At 48.0% G+C, this 23,890-nt stretch overlaps 2 protein-coding genes and 1 long non-coding RNA gene across 5 annotated transcripts in view; 1 reads left to right on the forward strand and 2 right to left on the reverse strand.

Annotated features, from left to right (window-relative positions):
* The window catches only part of HOXA2 (homeobox A2), a 4,422-nt gene extending 1,625 nt beyond the window's left edge, over positions 1–2,797 (reverse strand). The window contains exons 1-2 of the mRNA XM_083879939.1: positions 887–2,797; positions 1–193 (exon numbers count right to left, since the gene is read on the reverse strand). The exon at positions 1–193 is cut by the window's left edge and continues 1,625 nt beyond it. Of these exons, the coding sequence (XP_083736065.1) occupies positions 1–193; positions 887–1,268 (575 nt within the window). The 5' untranslated portion in view covers positions 1,269–2,797. The remainder of the gene's footprint in view (positions 194–886) is intronic.
* A 2,944-nt stretch (positions 2,798–5,741) lies between these two features.
* HOXA3 (homeobox A3) lies at positions 5,742–16,815 on the reverse strand. 3 transcript variants are annotated; one of them, XM_083879757.1, is made up of 3 exons: positions 16,711–16,815; positions 8,768–9,356; positions 5,742–7,263 (listed from the first exon to the last, which is right to left on the reverse strand). In XM_083879757.1, exons 2-3 carry the CDS (start codon positions 9,237–9,239, stop codon positions 6,494–6,496), a joined length of 1,242 nt encoding a protein of 413 aa, XP_083735883.1. In that variant the 5' UTR covers positions 9,240–9,356; positions 16,711–16,815; the 3' UTR covers positions 5,742–6,493. The 3 variants fall into 3 exon arrangements, with proteins under 3 accessions (XP_083735883.1, XP_083735882.1, XP_083735884.1); XM_083879756.1 differs by lacking the exon at positions 16,711–16,815 and adding an exon at positions 12,958–13,131; XM_083879758.1 differs by lacking the exon at positions 16,711–16,815 and adding an exon at positions 12,279–12,905.
* On the forward strand, positions 13,723–16,696 carry LOC310920160. The gene is made up of 3 exons (XR_014591917.1): positions 13,723–14,243; positions 15,582–15,741; positions 15,939–16,696. It is a non-coding gene; the product is annotated as an uncharacterized lncRNA (long non-coding RNA).
* Positions 16,816–23,890: the final 7,075 nt, after the last annotated feature.

Here is a 23,890-nt window from a genome sequence, read left to right on the forward strand (position 1 = left end):
CTCCTGTTCTGGAACCAGACTTTGACTTGTCTTTCGGTCAGATCCAGCAAGGCTGCAATCTCAACCCTCCTTGGTCTACAGAGATACTTGTTGAAATGAAATTCTTTCTCTAGCTCCAAAAGCTGGGTGTTGGTGTAAGCCGTCCTCAGGCGCCTAGATCCACCGCTGCCGCTATCGGGGATTTCAAGGGGGTCTGTTAAAAAAAAGAAAGAAAGAAAAAAAAAAAAAAAAAAAAAAAAAGAAAAACACCACCACCACACGCACCCCAAAGCATCACCGCCAGAAGAGCGAAAGCAAAAACACACGGACACACATACAAAACAGATAAATGCACGGATTGAATTTCAGCATCCCAGCACATCGCATCCCGGGGGGGTGGGGGGGAGTGCTCTCTCTGCATCTATGTGTCTATATCTATATGTCCATATAGCATAAAATAGCAACCGCAACAAAATGGCCGCCTTTGGATGCAGTAAAGCCATTGTGTTGCAGTGCTGAGCGCCCGGTGCTGCGCGCCCCTCGGCCACCTCCGCCAGAGCGCTGCCTGCGGCTCCCCAACCTCCCCACACCAGAGCAAACTTTATATTAGCCATAGCGCAATTTATAATTAATGCATCAGCTGCTTAGCTGAGCGGGAGCAATCTATCACTCTTCATTACTGTCAAATATCCTAACTCTAGGACGGCGAGACAAGAGAGGTCAGCTCCAACTCAAATAAATCATCCCGCGTTAGGCGACTTTGGGGAAAGTTTGGGTTTCCACCGAGCCCCGCCAGCTCCGTCCTCCCCGCCCGCCCGCCCTCCGCCCGGTCCCCCCGCCAAGGCGGGAGGATGCGGGGAGCCAAAGCAGCGGCCCGGCGGGGCCGGCTGCGCGTCTTTGGACTGACCTTTGTGGCTGAGGCAGGCAGGTCCGGCGGCTGAGGCGGAGGCCGAGGCGGGCGGCAGCGCGGATCGCTTGGACGCCTTTTTCTCTTTCATCCAGGGGTACTCCGGGGGCGGCGGGGCGCCGGCGGGGCCCGGGCTGCCGCTGCGGCCGCGGGGGCTCGCCTTGGGGCGACCGCCGCCGCTGTGGCGAGGGTGGCTGCCGGGGTTCAGGCTGGGGATGGTCTGCTCGAAAGGAGGAGGAATCAGTGTCGAGTGTGAAAGCGTCGAGTTCTTGATTGATGAACTTTGAAATGTATCACCGACAGGGGGAAAAGATGTCAGGCACTCAGCAAGCGATGGCTGGCTATTGATAAAACCGATCTCTCGCTCAAATGCGAAATTCATGGCCTTCAACTGGCAGCCCCCGCGGAGAAAAAGTTCCCTCGGATTCAGGGGCCTCGGGGGGAGGGGAAGGCCCAGGAAAAAGGAGAGAGAGGAGAAAAAAAATATAGCATAGAAGATCGCTGGTGGGGTGTTTTTTTTCTAATTCACTGATTACAGCCGTATGGGGACCGTGCTACTATTAAACTATTGAATTCATGGAGACAAGGTTGAAATTGGACCGAATTGGCTGTCACATGATTGCCTCTGCCCAATGACAATTTGGGCTTTAATCAAAAGAAGCCACTGTCTGTTTGATTGATCCAAAAAAGTCGGGAAGGAACGCCTCATTGGGGGCCAGAAAGGCTTTATTTACACTTTTTTTTGAAAAGGGGAAATGATATCTCGAGTATCTATCCTCTTGGCGTCCTAATCTGAAATGATAGGCGGTGGGGAGGAGGGTGCGTGTGCGTGGATATGTTTGTGAGAGAGGCTGCGAGTGTGTGTGTGTGTGTGTGTGTGTGTGTGGTGTGTGTGTGTCTGCTTGTCCTGCAGCCTGCTGCCTTCCTCGCATCCACCCGCACACTCTTCTCTCATTGTTTGGGACTGTCAGGAAAACGCTTTGCACCTCACAAATCATTTAAGCACCTCAATCTGACGCCTTGAGTCATTAACAAAGTAATCCATTAATCTTCAAAGTTTTGACACCGTCAGGCCCCCGCATAAGAAGTTGCACCCAGACAAGAGTCTGAAGCAGAGGGTCTTCATTTTTTCCTAGGAATAGCACTTCCTCCAAAACTAGTTTCTCCTTCCCGACTCAGTCTCAATGGGGTCCTTGGTAATTTTTTTTATTTGTTTGTTTGGCTTTGTGTTCTTGTTAGATTTTTTTTTTCTTGCTTTCTTTTTTTTTCCTCTTTTCCTCTTTTTCTTTTTTTTTTTTTTTTTTCCCTCTCTTCTCTTTTGGTGGCTATCGGGTGTACAGTACGGAGAACAATCGGTCGCCGGTGCTGAGCCATTGTTTCTCAGGATCTTCCTCAGCAACCTTGCTTCGAGGGGAAGAGTCACATAGGCAGCAGCCCTGGCGCTTCATGACTTCCCTCTCCAGTTGGCTTTCCGGGATTGGACCGTAACACATAACCCTAGGAGAACCTCTCTGGGCGAGCCAAATCGCGAGGCTGCAAACGCGTCTGGCTGTTGCCTCTTTAAAAAAAGTATATATCCCGTGCCTTAGCTTGCAAACGGTACTCCAGTCTGCTGGCATTATTTGCTTAATAACCGTAGTAGGCTGGGTCTGGTGAGTATTTTCGATTACCAGGAAATATATGGGCTGGTAGCGGGTTTGTTTTCGAGGGGTCAGACAGAGCGAAAATGCTGAAGGGTTGTGCCTTGAGAGACGGCACTCGGCTGCGATGCCCGGCTCCTGCCGCCGCCGCCTCCATCACCCCGCCAGCTCCAGGCAAGTCCCGAATTTGGATGCTTTGGGCATAATTTTCCGACCATACTGAGGAGACAGGGAGAGTGCTGACAGTGATGGCCACAATCACCAAGCCGATGGATCCTAGGGTCGCAGCCGCCCCAGACAGCCGGGCCGGGGCTGGCTGGCCCGGGGTGCACGGCGGGCTGGGGCTGGGTGCGCCGGGGCCGGGCCGGTGGCGCTTCGAGCCGCTCTCCGCGTCCTCCAGGAGCCACAAACCATCGCCAGCGCCATGAGCTGCCGTCTCGCTTTATTTTCGGAGTTGCCAAACAGGGGTCGGCAACCATCTTCGTAATTATATTAAATTAAAAAAAAAAAAAAAAAAAAAAGGCGGGGGGGGGGAGAAATAAATAGAAAACAAGACCCCAAAGCACTCAGTGGACCAGTCTGCATCCAGTCTGCACCAAGTGCATTTTAAAAATCGGTTTTAAGTTAATGCACCCACAAGATATAGCATATCTGCGAAGGCATTGGAGAGAGGGGGAGGGGAGGGGCCGAGAGGCTTTAAATGGGCTTTTTGGTGGTTGCTTGTTTAAATAAAATATAGAACGAGACTTGTCATTTAATCCCTCAAAAGGGATGCCTTACAAATATCGATGCTGTTGGAAAATGCAAGGGGTTTAATTTTCTTGCTTTTAGTCCAAACAAAGCTCTGGTGGTGTCTGCCCGCGATCAATCTTGGCCGCCAAAAGGTTTGACAGCTACTGGCCCTTAAGAACACATTTAAAGCTTCTTGCTCTTTCCAAGATCAAATGTGGCCGTGAAAAGAGGCAGAGCAAGAAACGCAAGTAAACAAGGAAAAAAGCTGCTTTTAAAATATGCTGGCAGAGGACTGGGCTGCTTGTGGGAAAAGTCCGGTTTTATTTTGCTTCTTGGTGCCTACGTTTTCTTTTCTTTTCTCTGATTTTTTTTTCTTTCCCCTCTGGAAAATATTTGGATTAAGAGCAGGATGACAAATAATAAAGAGAGGGGTTTGGACTTTAACCAGGCTTTGTGAGTAAAACCTGTGTGGGTGTCTCTATTCTGCACATTTGTTTCTTGTGGTCAGTCTAATACAAAAACCACCTGGAACAAAACCTTTGCAGAAAGGACGAGAAATTCTTGGGAAAATCAATTACTGCTGCCTCCAGGGGGATCTTTTAATCGGACGAATCTTAAATGCAAAATTACAAATTCTTATTTGCAACCTACGGGCTCTGAAGAGAGGATTGAATGCGGTTTATGGAAAGAAGGGAAAAAATCGCCTGTATTTTTCTTTCTTCGGGGTGGGAGGGGAGTGAAACGCCAACTTCCTTCTATTTGAACATTTTCCTAAATGTAATTCGTGGTGCTAAAGGAACCACGCAGTAAGTATCGTGGCTGTACCGTTACCTTTTTTTGTCTCTAACCTAACTGATCCGAGAGCTGGGGTGGATGGGGGGGGGGGGAGGCGGCTTGAATTTTATCTGGGCGCTCCTTCGAAACGAGCATTGTCTTGCAATGCTGTAAAAATGCTTCCTTCGCCTGCAAAAGTAATAATCAGTCGCTGGTCTGTATTGTGTAATAATCAGATTTCAGTGAAAAATATTAGACTACATAGCCTTTCCTTCCACGATTACATGTCTATATATACAATAAACAGCACGGTATAAATCTATTTGCTGTCCTTTTCTTTGACTGGGCATGCTTTATCTATTTATGCAGAAAAGCTCTATATAGATTCACGGGTGCATGACAATGTTTCAGCATCAGGCAAGGATGGTTCTGGGAACAAGGTAAAGCCCAAAGATTAATAATATTTCAGCATGAGACCAAAATGGCGACATTTTTTTTCTGTGCTCTAAAAGATACAGATGGTGAACAGCGTGCGTTATTATCTACACAGCACAGGAATATGTCTTTATAAACGTGCGGGGGTATATTTTACCTAGTCTATTAAGGTCCGTTTTGATTTATCTTTCAAGTTTCAATCTAAAAATTACGGACATTTCGCCTGAAAGGAAGAAAAATCGGATATATGGACAAGCTCGAGGGTTCCTCCATTCTACCTCGAGCCGATGGGGACCGGGGACCCCTCGGGGTGCCCATTTGGGGCCGGGACCGTCGCCCTTCTACAGAACCGTGTCCCCCCCCGACACAAACACACCCCGCACACACATCCACACCCCCCCGAGGGAAGAAACGGAGCACAAGGCTCCCCTCCCCCACACCTCCAGGCTGCCGTGGGAGGAAAGCCTGCTCAGCAAGAATGAAACCAGTAAAAATATATATTAAAAAAATAATAATTAGGGAGGAAAAAATAGGGAAAGGAAAATATAAAACCGAGTTCTTAAAGGAAAAGGGAAAAACGGCGGGGGCAGCGAGTGGAAGGAGCAGCAGCGTGTGCATCCACCCCCCCCCCAGCACATTTGCGGTTCGGCCAGACCCTGCTGTCCCCCCCCCCGCTCTCCGGGGCTGGCCGGGCCCGCAGCCTCCGCCGCCCGCGACTGGAGGCCCCACCGCGCCCACGCGGGGCTTCATCCTGAGCTGCGGTGCCTGTGCTTCCCACACAGGCCCGTACCCACCCACAGCCCGCGCTGTGCCCCCGGCGCGGCTCCGCGGCCCATCCCATCCCCGCCGGGCACCGCGCAGCGCCTGCGGAGGGGGGGCGGCCGCGGGGCCTCAAACACTGCTGGAGGGAGGAAAAAAAAAAAAAAAAAAAAAAAAAAAAAAGAGAGAGAGAGAGAGGTGAAAAGAAAAAAAATCATCTCTCTCCCTGCCTATGAAATGCTGAAAAGGCATCTCAGGGCCCTTCGGGTGAGCGGATCCTCGTGTAAGTTTACAGACGAGTTTCCCAGCTCCCCACGTCATGAAGGGCTCTCCATTCCCCTGCGCTTCCAAGAACATGTTCTTAACTCTTTATTATTCAGAATAAAAACTTTATTTTTTTTTTCCAGAACGTGAGCAGCAAGGAATGTATAACTTTCAAAACAAATCTAGCCTTTTCAGCTTCACACACTTTTTGCCTAGCTGGATGTTACAAGCACAAAGTATTCAAACCGCGATCTTTTTTCCCAGATTTTATTGCATCGTCATCATCATTATTATCACTATTTTTAATAAAAGGAGTTAATAGTTTCCTTTCAAATGATATTTCTAACACGTGCCGATATGCCATCTAATATATGGCCTCCTGAATATTCAGGGTACAGATATTTTATATATATATAAATATGAACAAATGGGGATAAATAAAATTTTAAACACTTAGAATATTCAATGTTTGCGAAAAAAAAAATATAAATAAATCTGAATGTTCACCAGCATACACACATTGAAAGACTTACACGTATCAATAATTGTCCAGGAAGTCCCTGTCCAAGCGCTTTTGATGTCTTTCTTGCTATTTAAAAGAAGTGCAATAAAAAAAATTGCTTCCCCGTGGGATCAATCAATGTACGAACAAATTCACATTTAAGAATTCCTTTTATAGAAAATTTGTTCATATACCCTGTTTTGATAAAAGTGTAGAAGGTAAAGTATAAAGCCTCTGCATACTCCCAAAGTGAGACACAAGGCTACAGTTCAAGAAGATAAATATCCACTAGTGAAACTATAGAGCAATTCAAGCAACAAATATTGCTACGTCACATAAACTAGAAAACGCTTGTACGAAAGGAAACCAAACAAACCAAAACGAACAAAAGAAACGAGAAGGGAAGGGGAGGGCACATGTTGGGGGGAGGAGAGAGAAGGGAAGGGATGAGTACTTTCCAAAACTTGGGGGCTTGGTGCTCCTCTTAGTGACTCCTGTCTCTTACAGATGAGTGAGTTTGGGCGCTTCCTGAATTCTTCCCTGAGAAGGATGGTGAGCAGTAAGGTCTGTGTATGTTGGATGTGGATCACAAGGTCCATGGTGGTGATTGTTGGCCATTGGCCCAGCCCCGCTGTAGTCCATGTTGGCAGAGGGAGGATGAGGAAGATGAGTTAGACCAAAGATGGAAGGCCCAGAATTGGTCATGGTCTCCACGTAGTTGCCCCCTACGTAGACGGGGCTTCCCTGTATATGTGGATTCCCATAACCGTTGCCTTGAAGAGGATGAGTATCATATTCAGGTGTCACAGCTGCTGTCCCCGTGTATCTCTTTTGAGGAGGTGGGCAATTATTAAGAGGAGCAGTATACGATGCAGGGATGCCATAGGTGTTTTGATGAGGCTTGTTAAATGGTGGAGGTGACTGGGGCTCGTAGGGGACACTGTTTACTAAAGAATGCATAGAGTTTAGATAGCCCCCAGCAGCTGGAGGGACGGGGCTTCTGCTTGGGGACTGTCCTCCTGAAGAGGTCATCATACCCTTTCCCTTTTGATCCTTTTTGTATTTCATTCTGCGATTTTGAAACCAGATTTTGATCTGTCTTTCTGTGAGATTGAGCAAATTAGCCATTTCTACCCTTCGTGGCCTGCAAAGGTACCTATTGAAGTGGAACTCCTTTTCCAGTTCTACCAGCTGGGCACTTGTGTAAGCTGTACGGGCTCGCTTAGAGGAGGCTTGCCCTGGAGGGCTTTTATCACCAGCACAACTCTCACCTATGTAAATCACACAAAGAACACAATCAGCATGGCGAACCTGCACATGGCAACATGAGAAAATGGCCAACAACACCAGCACCTGGAGAGTTCAGCTCCCAAAGTTAAGATGGATGTCCATGCGTCGTGCAACAAGTACTCCCTCATAGCATGAGCTCAGTTGCACCGAGCTCCAAACCTCTAAAGAGTTCCTTCACCTCAGTAGTGTCACTGTGTGACTACACTTGTTTTCCTTAAGAATTATAGCATGCAACATATCTTGAGCTTGGTAAAGAGGAGCAAGGAAGGTTCGGGGAAACACAGTGAGGTTTAGAAACTCTGAAAGTAAACCCTGTGGCTCTGCTGACATAGTGAGATCAAGGTCTTCAAGAACTAGCTGTTCTCCATTGCTGTAAAGATCTAAAGCCCTCTTTTCTGAAAACTCATATATATGTGTGTGTGTGTGTATATTTACACATACATCAGCTAAAAATGTCTGAAAGTTAGGTATCTACAATACAAATTTTTAACATATAAATATAGAATTGTAAGTACAGTGGATTTTTTTTATCATGTCTGGTATATAGCATGAACATATGGTAGTGATTGGGAAGTATAATATATATAAACAAGAACATACTTAAGCTAGGCTTGCATACAGGCATAGAGATATATTTAAATGTTGCTGATTTTAATAAAACAAATACATTATATGGAAGGCTGTAAACAGCAGTGTTACCACAGCTTTAAAAAGCACACTGGCAAAACATTTGCTAAAGTTCTGAACTCGGTTTCCAAGGCATATTTAAGCAAAAAAGAGGAAGAAGTCAGAATAAGCCTGGCTTCTGTGCTTTGGAGCTAGCACTGGTGTTATCAGTTTGGGTTTCCTAGAGTAATAAAAGCTTTGATATACATTCTATCCCTCAAATAATGTTTTATGGGCTGAAATTTATGGCACTCCAGAATGATTTTTGTTTACCAGGCTTGTAACTTTGCCAATCAGCTTATTAAAATAGGAAGAGGTTCTGGCTGCATGCAGGGCATTGATCCTGCCTGCACATGATTATGAGCTATTTTATTCCCGTTACACTTCAGCAGAGATAGGTCACTGTCTTATTAATCTAACAGCACCATGCCAACAAAGTACTCGGGACAAGCCTCTGGCTTAAGGCCTGGGCTGCTCCACACTGACATGATTTACTGAAGGGAGGATTACCTAAGAAATGTGATAGATGCTGGAGGGCACAAGTGGCTCTGCCACTGGGAAGCAAAGTCTGTTCAGACCCATTCTGCAAGACTGGGAAAGTTTTGTATGGGGCGTTTTTTTTCACTGAGCTCCTCTCAGTGAATAAGCTGAGTGGTGGCAAGCCCTTTCCAAAACTTTCGTGGGGTCAACTCAGAGGGTAAAAAAGCCCCCACCCTCCCCTCGCCTCCCTGAAGTGAAGGTGGGTAAGACAGCCCTCCTCCCCACCGGATGCACAGTCATCCCAGGAATACCCAGGGAGCGGGGGAGCATGTTTCATACCTGAACTGGAACTGCTGTTTTTCTGCTTTGTGTTTTGCCGAGACTCTTTCATCCATGGGAATATCTGCTTGGACACGGTGGGTGAGTTAAGAGCTGGGCTCTTGGTGGGGTTGGCCGGGGCAGGGTTGCTGCTGGCATTCTGAGATGGTGAGGTGGAGGACGGAGGTGGAGGCTGTGACTGCTGGGCTGGAGGCGGCTGCGGTGGAGCCTGTGGGTCAGCGAGGCTGGGGGGCTGGAGAGTCTGGCTGGGGAGGGTCCTCATGCAACTCTCACTGATGTCATTGGCCTTGTGGTGGGACACAGAGCTGCCAGGGGACTGGAGGGAGCACGCAGGGCGGTGGTACTCAGTTTCCACAAGTGATGAAGATGGAGGATATTGCTGCTGACTCGCATTATAAGTGAAACCATTTGCTCCTTGGTAGGGGTAGGCACCATAGATTGCAGAGCTGTCGTAGTAGGTCGCTTTTTGCATTTCGTTGTTTCCCAATATTTATTTCGCAAACTGACAGGGTCTTGACACCCTTGGAGAATAACATTGGCACCCCTCTGTCACGTGGCGCTCTTCCTCCAATGGCCTCTCCGGGCAGACCTGGGGTGTGGGGAGAGCAGAGCAGGGTGAAGAAATGGTACAAATCCATCTTACTTTCAATAGCTAAGTGACATGAAAGCCATAAAAGAAAAAGTGGTCAGCAATATTTAGCAGCATGACTTGGCCTCAGGCGTGGAGCGTTTCGATATAAAAGCTGCCTGGGTTTACTGGCAGCTACAAATATGTGCTTTGCTGCACCGGAATAGAGGCTTTCTAGGTTTGGTTTTTTGATTTTTGTTTTTTGTTGGTTTTTTTAATATTTCTTTCTTCTTAAGGAACAGAGGCGAGCGGGTTGATCGTTTATCACCAAGAGGCTGTTTTAATACCGGTCCCTGAGATAAGGGTGATCGAAGAATCCGTAATGCAAAGGGGCCGGGCTATTACCTCAGTCCAACTCTAAGATCAAACCCTCTCCTTTAACCAGCGCCGTTTTATTTTTAGCCTTTCTCTCCTGGTTACGGCTCTTCATACAACTTTAAAGAAATATATGAGATGGTTCCTCTCTACGTGTGCAGGGGGCAGGAGCGGGGTGGAAAGGTTTCCTACGCAGGGATATTTAAACACCCCGATGCCAAGTGATGGATTTTGGCTTGTCAATGGATTGCTCGATAGGAAAATAAACGAAGGCAGCACCTTGTCCCCTCCATGCCCGCCCAGCACCCCGAGCCGCCGGGTCACACACCCTGGCACGGTGGTTTCTGCCCGGGCCAGCCCCGCCCGCCCCCGCAGCGCTTCCCTCTCGCTCCTGGAGCGCGGCTTGGGCCGCCCCACGGAGCCCCCCGAGCCTGCCTCCCACCCGCGAGTGGGGCTGCAGCTTCAGCTGCGCCCAGCGCCGCGCAAAGCCCCCCAGCCAGGCCAGCAGGGGCGGTCCTTGGTTTGTTTTTCTCAGCAGTTATTTTCAAGACACTAACTTTTCGTGGAATCAGCCAGATCCTACCTGTTAAAACATGATGGATTGAGGGAAAAAAACACACCAGAAACCTGAAAAACCAGCGTTCATCTCCATGACCACGGCTTGAACTTTCCTTCCAACTTAGCGATAATAGGTTCTGTCTTGGAAACTGCTATGTAATTTGATGTATGAGGGTCACTTGGCCGGGGAGAGGGTGGACACAAACTCAGAGAATGCTTCTCCTGCCCGGGCGAATCCCTTCCCCCCCATCTCTCTCTCTCTCTTTTTTTTTTTTTTTTTTTTTTTTTTTTTTTTTTTTTTTGGTCACCCATTCTCCTTTCTTTCTGAGATTCCTCCCCCCCGCCCCATCCCCCCCGAAATTAAAGTCTACTCGTCACCTGCCTGAAAATAACCAATTAAAGAATCGCCCGTATTAATGAGAGAGGAGACCTGTGCCTAACCTCCCATCTAGGAGGTGTTTCCACACGCACCCACATTGTTCTCACAAACTGAAGTGTGCTCCTCACCGTCCCCCTAACCCCTTGCTGACAAATAACCACGTCTTTTCAGATCAGAAGAGCCTCTTTCCTTTTACCACTTTCCCCTGTACTTAAGCAGCTGGATATTTCTCCCCCAAAACATCTAACGAGGACAAATGCTTAGGGGCGAAAAGCCTTACACAACACAAGCACCAAACGAGCTCATTCTACGCCTTTCAAGTTATACAAGTTCTTAGAAAACAGTATTCCCTTTGTTAGATGGTAACAAAATGAAGGTAACACACCTACAGCAGGGCGGTTACCCTGTTATTGCACTAATCAAGCTCTTTGGATGCTATTAAGCTAATAAGCCGATGGAGATCTGAGGTGATACACAATTTCCAGCTCCTCGCCTCTCCTTCCTTGTGCTCTCGAGGCCTGGTGTGATTTTTCTCAATTCCTTTGAAAGAGAGACTATAGACACCACTAGCAGAGGAGAAAGAGGAAACAATCAGCCAGCGGTGATTTCACAAAGGCAACCGCCTTTCATGACCGCGACACCAAATCTTTCACCTTCCTTGGGCCGCTGGGAAGTTTTGCGGCGCTGGCAGGACGCGCTGGGCTGGCAGCGCGGGCTGAGGATGCGGGTGCGCCGCTCCCGGAGCTGCCGCCCTGCAGACAATAGGCAACTTCACTGGGAAGGCAAAATATTATTGGAGCTTCGGCCCTCTGCCAGCAATTAAAAAAAAAAAAAAAAAAAAGAAACTAAAAAATCAGGTCCCGAGTTTGGGTTCACCAAGTTAATCACTTCCTATAAAGTTCTAAAGAAGCAGGGGTAACCTGAGGAGCTCCCGGTCATTCCAGGAGAAAGTGGGAATAGCGGGATTAGGAGCGACAACGATCACCACAGCGTCCTAACGGGAAAGGGGAGAGGAGGTGGATTTACCACCCCAGCCCGTGCTTGGGATGGGAAGAGCTCTCCTCTCCCCTTCAAAGACAAAAAAGACGGGTCTCACAAACACAAATGGGCCCCAAATCTTTCCAGTGCCTATTTTATCGGCTCCATCTCGGTTTGTGCAATACACGGCTCTGCACTTTACCAACTTCTCTCCCCCCACCCAGGCAGCCCAGAAACAGATGAAAGTTGCTTGGGGAGGCAAGTCCGCTTGGTTTCCCCCACTCCCCACTTCGGCTCTGTCCTACCCTCTCCTTCCATGCGCACTCCTTCTTCCCCCTTCCCAACTACACCAGATCTTTACCCTGTAACTCCCAACCCAGCCCCAAACTCTGACTCTAGGACGAAAAACCAGGCAGCCCCCCTGAAAGATTTCCTGAAAGATAAAGAAAAAGTTGAGGGAAGGTGGGGGGTGGGGGGGAAGAGAGGAGAGAGAGCTGCCTGAACACGAAGTGTAAGGGTATCAGTCACTGCCTGGAAGGAAGCCCCAGCTTGTGAACTCTTCTTGAACCGACATTTAAGTCTACGGTCATAAATCACTGGGACATAAACTCCGCCATTCACGACTGATAGCAGCGTATTTGTGGCCTGCTTACCTTAACTTCTGACGACTGAGGCGGAAGCCAGCATGCTCTCTCTCTCTCTTTCCTTTTTTTTTTTTTCGTGTTTTTTTTTTTTTTTTTTTTTTTTTTTTTTTTTTTGGAGCGACACAACCCAGAGAGCAGGGGCTGTCTGCCCCACCTCGATCCCTGTGGCCGCGGGGTGGGCACCGGCTCAGCTCATCCGCGCCCGGCACCCCCCGGCCGGGAGGGGCGAGTCCTGCCCCGCTCGGGATGGGCTCGGTGGCTCCGCACACCCGCCTACCCCGCTCCCCTCCAGGCTGCCCACCCTACCCCGAGCCCGTCCCCGGCGTACCGGGCTCCCCCTGTGCGGGGCACGGAGGACGGAGATGTTTCCCAGGGCTGCTCTGGGAAGGGAAGGAGAGAGAGGGAAGGAGGAGGGGGTGGGGGGGGAGTCGGAGGGGGGGAAAAAAAAGGAAAATATAGAAAAAAAAGGAAGGAAGAAAGAAAGGCGGCCGCCTGGGGAAGCGTGGGGCAGGGTGGGGGCTGGGGAGAGAGCGCAGGAGCACGGCACTGAAGGAGTGCGGCCCCCCCGCACCCGGGCGTCACCGAAGTCCAGGAAAATTATGCTAATGAAGACAAACGGCGCTCACAAAGGGTCGCTCTCACCAGCCTCCGGGGTGCTGCTGGGGGGGTTTGAGTTTGTCCCTCTTACCGGTGGGCTCGGGGGGCAGCTGCAGAATAGCCCCTGTACCGCTCCCCACGGCCGGGAGCCCCGCGCATCCCCGGCTGGGTCCCGGAGAGGGGAGCAAAGCCCGGGGAGCCGGGGCTGGGTCCGGAGAGCCGAGCGAAGCCCACCAGGATCCCCGCTCTGGGCAATGCTTTCAGAGCCACGCTGGAAATCATTAGAGTTACTAATTATTAACTCATGCATGCGTGAGCGCACACACACACAGATGTACAGGCAGACACCCCCCCTGCCCCCCTGAAGTATCCCCATTGCCCGGGCCGGGCACGGCGGCGCTCCCGCACACACATGTGCTGCACAGGCGGCTCGGGGTGCCCGCAGCACCCCGGGGGGAACCGTGGGCGGGAGCCTCGCGTGGACGGGCCCCGGCGCCTCCCGGCCCGCCTTCGCCTCCTTCCCGCCGCACAGCTGGGGAAGGCGCTCCCCTCTTTCCTCGGCTCCGCGGGGTTTGGGGGGGCGGTGTACCCCGAGTTTCCTGCAACAGAAACGCGGCAGCGACCGCGCAAACGGGAACTTAAACGAAGTTGCGGATCCTGCCCGTCTGGCAGGCGGTAACGGGGCTCTGCGCGTTAAGCAGAGCCTGAGAATAAAATCTAGGTGTAAACTTGACGTTACTTCGTTAATTAAGGCATTATAAATATAACTAGTCCGTTTAAAGCACGAGGGAACCCAGCGTCATCTTTAAATACAAACAAAGCGAGGGGGAAGCGAGAAATAAAAAGCACTATAAGGCTGGGGTGGCCTCTTACGCATACCAATGGTTTTTGTCATTTATGGCTATGCAAGATTTATGACTTCGTGCACCAAAGCTGTAAACAGAGCACTAAAACAGAAAACACTTGCTCCTTATGGCATAAGTGAGAAGGCACCACATGAAAGGGGAAGCGGCCAGCGTAGGAGGAGAGAAGAGGCAAAAATCCTTCGTATGCGTTTTGCTTCAAACAATCCTGTGAATGTTGCTTTGGAAGGAAAAAAAAAAAAAAAAAAAAGTCTTTTTAGTCAATAATCAACCCCACACTTTCTTCTGAAACTGCTGATCTGCCATTCGCCCACTTGCCCGGGCAAATACCGAGAGGCAGCGCCGAACCCCCCGGACTGGCCAGGAGGATTCGGACAGGGAGAGGAAAGATGGGGATGCCGAAACCTGCGGACACCGGGAGCCGGCCGGTTTGGGGGGCCCGCCGAAAGCCGGCCGAGTTTTGCCTGGGAGCGCCTTTCAACTTGGGAGCCATCTCCAGCGGGATATTCTCACTGTCTGTATTTGAGAACGGGGAACGGGAAGCGGGGGGAAGGTTTTGGGGTTTTTTAAATGAAAGGATCTGTAAGGACTTTAATCGTGAGAACCGAAGTGGTTCATAGGAATATGGAAGTGTTTCTTCCATTCATCTTACTGCCTGCAAAGAGTATTTTGCGAGATTTCTCCAATTAGTCCCCTTTCCCCACGCCCCCTCTCTCCCCAAAGAGGTAATTTTAAACATGAGAAGATGATTATTTTTTTTAATGTCTCCTATGATGTCGGGATAAGTGTCCCAACGCACAGATCCCCGCTGCTTTTATCTGTCTTTCCCTCCCAGAGGCCGAATATTTTCTTTCTGCTCCATTCCGCGGAGAGAGATAGGGCTCAGCTCGGGGAGGGACGGGCAGTGTTTGGGGCTGATTTCTGACTCAGAAATGACCTGCCTTTTCTCCCCGAAGAGTCCCACTCTGTGGCACTCCCTCCCCTCCCTCCCCCCACCTCCCGCGAATTGCTATTTTCCGAATAAAATAATGCCTGTAAAGCGCCTTGTCCTTGGATGCCCCGAAATGGGAGCAGGCAGCACCATAATTCACGGCTGGTTCTGGGGGATTTCTTAGAGGTGAAATAGCAAGGCAGGGAGATGAGGGAGAAGGGGGCCCGTTCTGGAAGTGGTGCCTGTCCAAGTCGTTAGAGAGTTAGAAGGGGATAGCAGCTGAATTAGAGAAGGACTGGACAATCGAAGAAAGTCGTGGGCAACCTAAATTGTTGTTTGTGTTTTCTAACACTAGAGAGGCAACGCACTCTTTGCTCAACAGACTGAAGTTATTTACACAACTCCCCGAAATCCCCCTTTCCTCCAGAACTCTTCTTGCTTTTTTTTTTTTTTTTTTACTCTAGAGCAGGACTGTGTTATTTATGGGTGTTTTAACTGGGTCAATATGCATTCAAACTGGGTCATAAATCAGAGGAAAGGCTGCCAAGTAATTTAGCTGCAATTAAAGCTCGGATTTTATTTTTGAGGCACATTTTGGCCCATTTCAAAATACGCCAACTCCAATCTTGGCTTTTGGACACACAATGGGAGCAAAAGAGCTCTCCTTCCCTTGCTGAAGAGAGAGATACTGTACTTCAGTGTGGCGAGAAGGGGAAATAATATTTATTTGGGTCAGTTCTGCTTCGAGAGGCGCTTTAAAGAGCAGGAAAACCTAAAACCATCCCAAACATCACCCTGAAGGTCTCTGCAGAATGGCCGCGAATATCTTCGAGTGGAAATAACCTTTTTTTGTGTGCTCTCAGCGGAGTTTTTATCCTCGTTCACTTTTCTCCCTTTCTCCCTCTCTTTCTGACCCCTTAGAAGACGAGCAATTCCAGACACAAAATGGCTCAATAGGAATAAGCTCAGGCACGGAGCGAGCTGGAGGAAAGCGGCTCCCAGGGCTCCAACCTTTCCCAAAGCCGGGGCACACCGGGGAAATAGGATTTCATTTAGCATTTTGCCCTCTTTGGATAGCCAAGTAATCTTTCATTTTTGTCATTTAAAGTGCATTTATATCTATGCATCCATATTGATAAGTACACGCAAATACTTACATATTTATATATATGGATAATTCTGTATTTATGTAAGCGACGGCATGGAAATTAATTTAGGGCTAGTATATGTTCTCCTAGAAGATACTTTCCACTCCTCTCCTTTTTATTCTCTTTCCAGATCCCCGTTCAGAGAGGCAGGAAAAACCCTCACATTTTCAGGGCTGATTTATTGTTAGAAGCCGTGCCTGGCTCTTGGTTCAGTTCCTTCTCACCGCGGAGAAATAAAGAGGAGCGCCTTGGCTCATTTGGGAAGGGGAAGCTCTGCCATAGAGCTGAGCACTCATGCAGCGCTCCGCGCACAATAAACAAAGTACCACTAAAGCATCATAAATAAAATGGCAGCACGATCGCACAGTCATCGATTTACGGAGCGGCGGCGGCCGAACAAACACCCATAAAACAACAACCGCCGCCGCACACTCGAGCACGACCCCGACCGAGGAGCATCACACACCCCCCACATCGTTTTCTCCGACTCGCCCAAATACATAAATAAATAAACACACACACGCACGCAAATAAAATACCGGAATAAAATTAAGGGGGGGAAATATTCAAACACGACAATAAAAGAGGCTTCCTATCTCTGGCCGGCCATAAATAATAGTAAAATGGCAATCGAGGGGCTGTAGCGAAGGCAGCTGGCCATCAACAGCAGTGTGGGATCTCTATGGAGAAAAATAAATAAAGAAGCAAACTCTGCCTGCTCTGCTCGCTGCAAGGCTAGAGTTGAATATTTACCAGAGCAAATTGAAACAAAGGGGAAAGCAGGCTGGCTCCGGTGCACACACACCCGCACGCACACACACGCACTCACTCCAGCCTCTGCTACTGACCTTTGCCTCGAACAGCAATAACTCACCACATAAATGAACAATCAACGGAAATACCTTAAAATAAAATCCATCCTTTCTAACGAAGCATTTCGTCCTCTCGGCTCGACAATAACCTTTCCATAAGGAACGAAAGCTGTCAGCGAAATGGCCAGCTCTTGTGGGGACGGATGGGGGCAGGAGAAAAAAAAAAAATAATAGAAAGCAGTGCTTGCTCTGAACAGAAACTGGAAAAGCGTAATCGCAGACGGAGCCAGACCGGGTCTCCACTCCAAATGCCACAATAATGCGCTGTATTATGTGCTCACGTGGTCATACGTCAACTTAAATCCTTTTATTTGAAATAGGGAATCATTGAAGGAACAGGGTTTCTTAGCGCGAGCCTTCGCTTTTTAAAGCCTTAACCCAATATGTTAAAGAAGAGTTCTAAGGCGGGGGGGGGGGGGGGGGGGGGGGGATCTAAGAGATGCAGATGACTATGGGGAGAGATTGGTCTGATTCTCTTTCCTCCCACACCAATATTTCTTTACACAAAACCCATTGGAAGGTAAGAAGAATTCTTATAACGCTGCACTTTGATACTTAGCCTAATTAAGCGGCGTTTGGTCCCCAGGCCCGCCACTCTGCTCCACGTCGCATGTCCTCTGCAAGCCTCAAAGAAAGCCCAAATCTTAATGCTATTATTTCCAGCCCCCTTCTAAACGGGACGATTACCAACCTTCCCCCCACCCCCAGCTCCCTCTACCCTGCCATTGTACAGGGCTTGCTCAACTCCCACACGCTACATCAGGGCTCCTGTAGAAACTAAAAAGACCTATAATTACCTGACAAAGGCAAAAAAGAGTCTCTTCTAAGAGGCTAGTTGATTTTTGTCCTCGTAACACACTATGAAGAATACACCTTCCTTCACTGGCGTGCCTCTGAATTTTGCAAAATCTTTTGGGACCTTGCTGTTAAACCTGTGCTTACGCATTTCCTATACAGCTAGTTTGAGTGATGCACAAAATTATAGGTTTCTAGCGTTGAAAAAAAATTGGGGAGGGGGAGTTCTTTGCCTAAGGGGAAAAAATTAAGAAAGAAAGAAAAAAGAAAAGTTGTATGTGGCCCGTGAGTCAGGCAGCTTCGCCTGTGTGTGAACCTATCACATCTTCCCTGTAAGATTGTTTAACTTGTGCTATTGACACAATAAGCTAAACAAACAAAAGAAACCCTCCACACACACAACTTTTCTGGAAGGAGTCAAAGTAAATCAGATAGTTCACGCTTTTAACGTGCTCCTAGTTCAGTTCTGAGATTTCAGCATTGTACATCATCATGTATACACCCTTACCTAAATCTTTCCACCATCTCCCATGAGCTCCAAGAAGCTAACTACATATCCCCTCTGATTGTTCCACCTACACTTCATTGAACAGAATAGAAGGAGTTTTCTTTATAAAGATGACTTTTAGTGTTACGGACAAGTCTTACTATACTCTCGCCTGGATTTTAAAAGTGGGCCACTGGAATGTAAACCCATTCGTAACAGTGTAGAGTAGTGACATTGCAGCAAAGTCAGCATGACGTTACAGCAGGAGAAAACTTCGCAGTTTTTCATATCGAAGTGACTAAGCTAGTACCAGGGTATACATGTGTTATCCCTCACTAGGAACTGGAATAAAAACTGCAGACTTTTTAAAAGAGAGGCCACTAGGCACACCCAACACGCCCGAATCTGTAACCATCAGCACGCCTGGTAACTCCACAGTTCTCATACTTATTATAAACCAAGGGCGGTATTTGCTTGAGATGGATTCACGGCTCTTTTAAATTTGGTGCGTTTACATCCCATAGAAGAAACACACGGAGAAGTTCTTCTGCAACAATGAAACTGAAATTAATGGGGAATGGAGCAGATGCTGAAAAAAAGCAAAGCAAGTCTTTCTTGGGGCTGTTGTAAAAAGTTATCGACTGCTTTGCGTCAAAAGTAGAAAGATGACTTTAGAAGTTACAGTCTTGAGCAAATAGAAACTACAAAAGCAATAAATCACAATCATAAGTCATCTGAAATGCCTTAACGCTAGCTGTGGCTATTGGCTTCAAAACCCTGTTTCTGTGAACATCTTTATTGGTATTAATGGTCAAGTTAATCCTAAAACTACTGTTTAACAATTAACTTGGTGTATATAGTGGGGAAACTAATTCATTCTTAAGAAAAGTAACTTCTTGACGTGTGAATACCCTTCACAGAGTGCGCTTTGGGAAGGCAGAAGGGAGAGTCTGCCTAACTTTGTGCTGTCCTGAATTGCAGCTGAAAATTACCCCCTTCCGCCGAATTTGGAGAAAGTTTTATTTGCTCTAGTAGCGTGATTACGAGGTTGCAGATGCAAATTCAAATGATCTTGCAAGTCGCGGGCGCTAGACTTCCCTCGCCACCCCATTTATTGCTTTGTTCCTGTTCCTGGACACTCAACGTTGTGTTTTATTACCTTGATGCTTTGGAGACCCAAAAGACTGTTTCTAGTAGGAAAAAAAAAAAAAAAAAAAAAAAGTGGAGTTTATCAGTAGGTGTGCTACTGATTTTTTTGTGCTCTATACACATGGTTTTGGGCTGAGTTTAAATTCCAGCCTCAGTAACAACAAACAGATCTGAGTTCATAACGTGCCTTCATTAAGGGAGACCCTTTGTGCCCGTTCCGGCATTAATAGCCACTCTTAGCACTGATGCTCTTTGAAGTTACCTTCAATATAATTAGATTTAGAATTTTTACTGTGCTTCAAGTTTACTTTTATGCCAGTTGGTAAGAGGTGTGCCTATGACTCCCATGTGGAGGCGAAATGGGAATCACCCACTACGATATAAGTCCTTATTTCCTCGCTACCTCGAAAGATTTGCAATCTGCTGGGACGCAGGGCTGTTTACCTACATCCGTGAGTCTGATAAAGTTGGTCTTTGATCACTCCCAAGTAGATAAAAAGAGCAGCGTTATCGACTGTACCCTTGTGAGAGAAGTTCTGCTCAGAGTCAGCTGAGCCTGCCGGTGTTGGGTCAGTTAAGGAATCCCAAATATCTCTGCCCGCAATGCTGTGGGTACATGCCACCGGAGGAAGGTTCCTTCGGACCGTGTTTTCGCTTTCAATTTCCGAACACAAGCGTGAATAGACATTTGCAGCGCCTTTTTGTAGTTAAGATTTAAGCAGCTCATTAAGCCAACACAAAGAGCCCTTGTAGTCCTGTAATTTATGGCCGCTTTTAAAAGGTAGTAAAATACAGTAATTGTACATCAACATCCAAAAAGAAGCAGGTAAATCTAGCAGGACTTTGAGCTAATTCTATGTAATCCTCCCTTCTCGACGGCCGGTATTTAAAAAAAAAAAAAAAAAAAAAAAAAAAAAAAAAAAAAGAAAAAGTCACTATGGAAAGCATTTCTTTTCTCCTGCAAGAGGACCAAGCACATAGAGGACTTCAAAAACTCCGAACCTCCACTCAGTGCAAAGCAGGCCAGGACGGACAAATACCCGAAATTTAATCGCGAACCATTCTGTTGTATGCACGCAGACAAAAATCAGGTTTTCTAACATCCCCTCATGCACTTCTCGTTTGCAGGACTGGCTGCGGAGCTCCTCGAGGAGGAGGCGAACAGACAAGCCGCGATAAGCGGCCATTCAACACCCAACTGGCTCCAACCCTCTCTCCCTCGCCTGCTGCCTTTGATTTCGGAAGGAGCTAAGAACGGACAAAGAAATTCTCTAACTCTTTCGCTCTTCAGATGACTTTGCATCCTTCCTGTCCCCAATGCCTTTATAAGGATGGCGATCACTCAGGTCCCGTACACTTCTTTGTCTGCCCAGACACGCGCATTCACCACCCACGGAAGATGAATAGAGCCAATCCAGAAAAAAAAAAAAATCCCAGCTAGGTTAAATATTTATCTCAACAACAACAAAATCTCATTCCAGCAGTGTGGTTCTTCATGCAGGTAGCGGGCTAATGGCATTCTACAACCGCCACGGGCGCAAAGGCAGCGGCGCTGCCCGGCTCTTACCTCCTCCAGCTGCGCAGGCTTGGGCTGAGGCGCTCCCAGCTCCTTCCACCGCCCCGGCCGAGCGCCTTCCTTTCGGGGCTCCCTGTAAACAAGCAACAAACAGCGCCTTACCGGGGAGCGCGGGGGGAGCTATTTTGCTCCTTCATTGGCAATACACGGTTTGGCGGGTGCGCTGGGAGAGCCCCGAGAGGGGCGGGCGGGGATGGAGCGGGCTCGGCTCCCGCCAGGAGCGTGGATTCCCACCCGGGTGAAGAGCACGGGGAGCTGAGGAATAAAAGCGTGCGGTTGTTTTGGTTGGGTTTTTTCCTTAATTTTTTTTTTTCCCCCGTAGACAACTATGCCTTCTGTCTCCAAGTGTTTGGAAATATTGTCATTCCTAACTCTTGTTACATGAATGTCTGCTTTATTTTCCTCTGGGAAACCTTTGTTTAGGATCATTTAATCAAGAACAGACATTAAACACAAGTCGTGGTGTTCATCTCTGCTGAATAAAACTCGGAAAGGGTTCCAGTTTAAATGCGGGGCGTATTGTGGTTGGGCTTTTATTCAAACGGTTAGCCAGGGCCCAATCCTGCCACCACAAGCTCAGTAAGAGACTAACAATTGACCTCAGTGAAGCGGGATCGGGCCCAAATGCTTAAAAAAAAAAAAAAAAAAAAAAAAATCCTCAACAAAACAGAAAAAAAAAAAAAAAAAAAAAAAAAAAAAAAAAAAAAAAAAGCAACGAAAAAACCGACAGCACTGAAAGCCATTGACGGAGGGGAAAATACTGGACTGCTTCTTCTTTTCCCTTAAAATAAACAATATTGCTAGGTCCAAAAAGACAATAGTCAGGTCATTTGCATGCCACTTACTGAATCACTTTTACATATGAATTTGTCAGATATAATAATGTACCCCCGTATCCAGTCTTGCTAATAAAACCCATCTAACGCATCTTACAATCGAGAGTAAATGTAAATGCTAATAATTAAATAACACCGTTCTTGCTGAAGGGTGTTATCTGAGCCCTGGAAATATTAAGTCTGTCTTGGGAGAACTTTTCGAGCAGATACTTTGCTTTGGTAATTTAGTAGTTCCATAATTACGCTAATAATTTTAAATTTGGTGTTGAACTCCAGTCTACATAAAATCATGCAATAATAGCCTACTAAACTGTTTATTGCTGTCTCATAAATTTGCGAGTGCTGACTGTTAAAATCTACTGGCAAACACAAAAGAAAATGGAAAGTTCGAACTGCAATCACAGAGCCCGGGCGCTGCTTCCTGGGGTTATTCTGAGCTCTACCTTTCCTCCCACTCGGCTCCAGCACAGGGGGAACCCCCTGGCATTTTAGGCTCCAAGTCGTACCTTAGCCGTTTTGATCCCTAATCAATAATCATGTTGCAAACAGCAATAATCATCGATCAAGCGTGACTGGGTTGTCCCACTCGTGTTAAATATGGAGCGTGTATCTGAAAACGGTGCCAGCGACTTTCTGTTATTTATTTTGGAGCCATTAGGTCACGCTACCATATTTTACACTGCCACGGTCCTTTAAAGTATGCTGTTTCTTGAAAGAGTTGCTAAGTAGCAATAAAGCACTTTACAAAAACTATTACCTTTTTTTTCTTTTTTTTTTTTCTTTTTTTTTCTTTTTTTCTTTTTTTTTTTTAATTTTGTTGTTATCCCAAACTCTAATTTTCATTGCGGCACTCTAGGTTCGTACATAAATCGTTCAGACTAATGAGTCATAGAGAAATTCGCCTATGACTTTTCCTTTGCAATGCTCCCTGCCTTTCCATTGCTTTTTTGGCCATGTATTAAGAGACGGTGATTTATTAACGCCAGGAAAATTGAACAAAGCAGGTCCTCCTGCACTGTGGCACCCAGCCTTCCACAGTGTGAATTAGAACATTATCAAGTGTGTTTGCCTCCGTAACACTTAATCACCAAAAGCCATAATGTGACCACAAGGCAGCTAAAACAAAGATTTAACATTTCTAAATATTAAGCTGGTTAAGCAAATGCTCAGCAGACAAAGCAAGCACAAACAATTAAAGTCATCAAGCTAGAAATACACACTCCCTACTTACCAACACAGACCCTATTGCTTGCTTAAGAAGTTTAGAATCTTTCAAGATAAATCAGGTGAGGGATTTTTAAAGGAAAAAAAAAAAAAAAAAAAAAAAAAAAAAAAAGGAAAGAAAGAAAGAAAAACAAACTCCAGTAATAAGGAGTTGAGTTTCACTTCAGAGAGAATCACTCCTAGTGAGGACTGACGGCCCCAGATCCATTCCTGACTATCCGCATTAATTATTTAATGAGTCACGTGACCCTAAAGATTAAAATTTCAATATCTGCCCCAGAACAGACGCAACACCTTTATCTGCGAGCGCAGGGATGCTCCTGCTTGGGTCCCCTAATCTCTACTGCCTCTGACAGCTCCTCAGTTTCCAGGGAGAGCTCTGGGACGTTATTAACAGGGGTCTGTCCCGTTCTGCACGGCGAGCTGGGGCGGCTTTACCCCCTCCGCGCCCCCTCCCCACTCCAAGCGATTGAGTTGAGCGCAGTTGGTCATTGTCCGCGCTGGGAGGGGGCCCAGCGCCGCTGGCAGGGGCCGGGAGAGCATCAGGGCGGCACTGCCCGGGCCGCCTTCCAGGGGTGAGTGCCGCCTGTCCGCGGGCCCGGGCGGAGCCAGCAGGGCTGCCCGGGGCCGGAGGGAGGCGGCCGCCGAGCTTCCCCAGCCCACGGGGGACAGCCCCGACCCCGCGGGACCCGCCTGGGCCGGGCCTGGGCCCCCGGGCGGGAGGGGACGGCCCTGGAGCGACACCCCGGGGTCCCTCCCCGGCGCGGCCCGGGCAGGCCGTGGGGCTGCGGGCACGGCCGGAGGAGCCCCCGCCTCCCCGGGGACGTGACGTGCGGGCCCGGCTCGGGCGGAGGTGCGGGAACGGCGGGACAGCCCGGGCGGGCCCAGCGCGGCCCCCAGGCCAGGCGGGGGGGCCGGGGGGAGCCGGGGTTTCACTGCAAAGCCTGTCAAGATCTCCGCCCGTGTCAGGGCTCCCCCCACCCCTTCCTCGTTTACAAACACAGGACAAGAAGACCTGGGACTGCAAGCACCCTGGGGAAAAAAAAAATTAAAAAAATTTTAAAAAATCCTAGCATTGCGTAATCTCCCGATGCAGGATGGCCCTGGTTATTAAATACCACAAGGCGCTTGTCACAGTTCAGC

The sequence above is a fragment of the Zosterops lateralis genome (genome assembly GCF_965231275.1).
Source record: "Zosterops lateralis genome assembly, chromosome: 1".
NCBI classification, from domain to species: Eukaryota; Metazoa; Chordata; class Aves; order Passeriformes; family Zosteropidae; genus Zosterops; species Zosterops lateralis.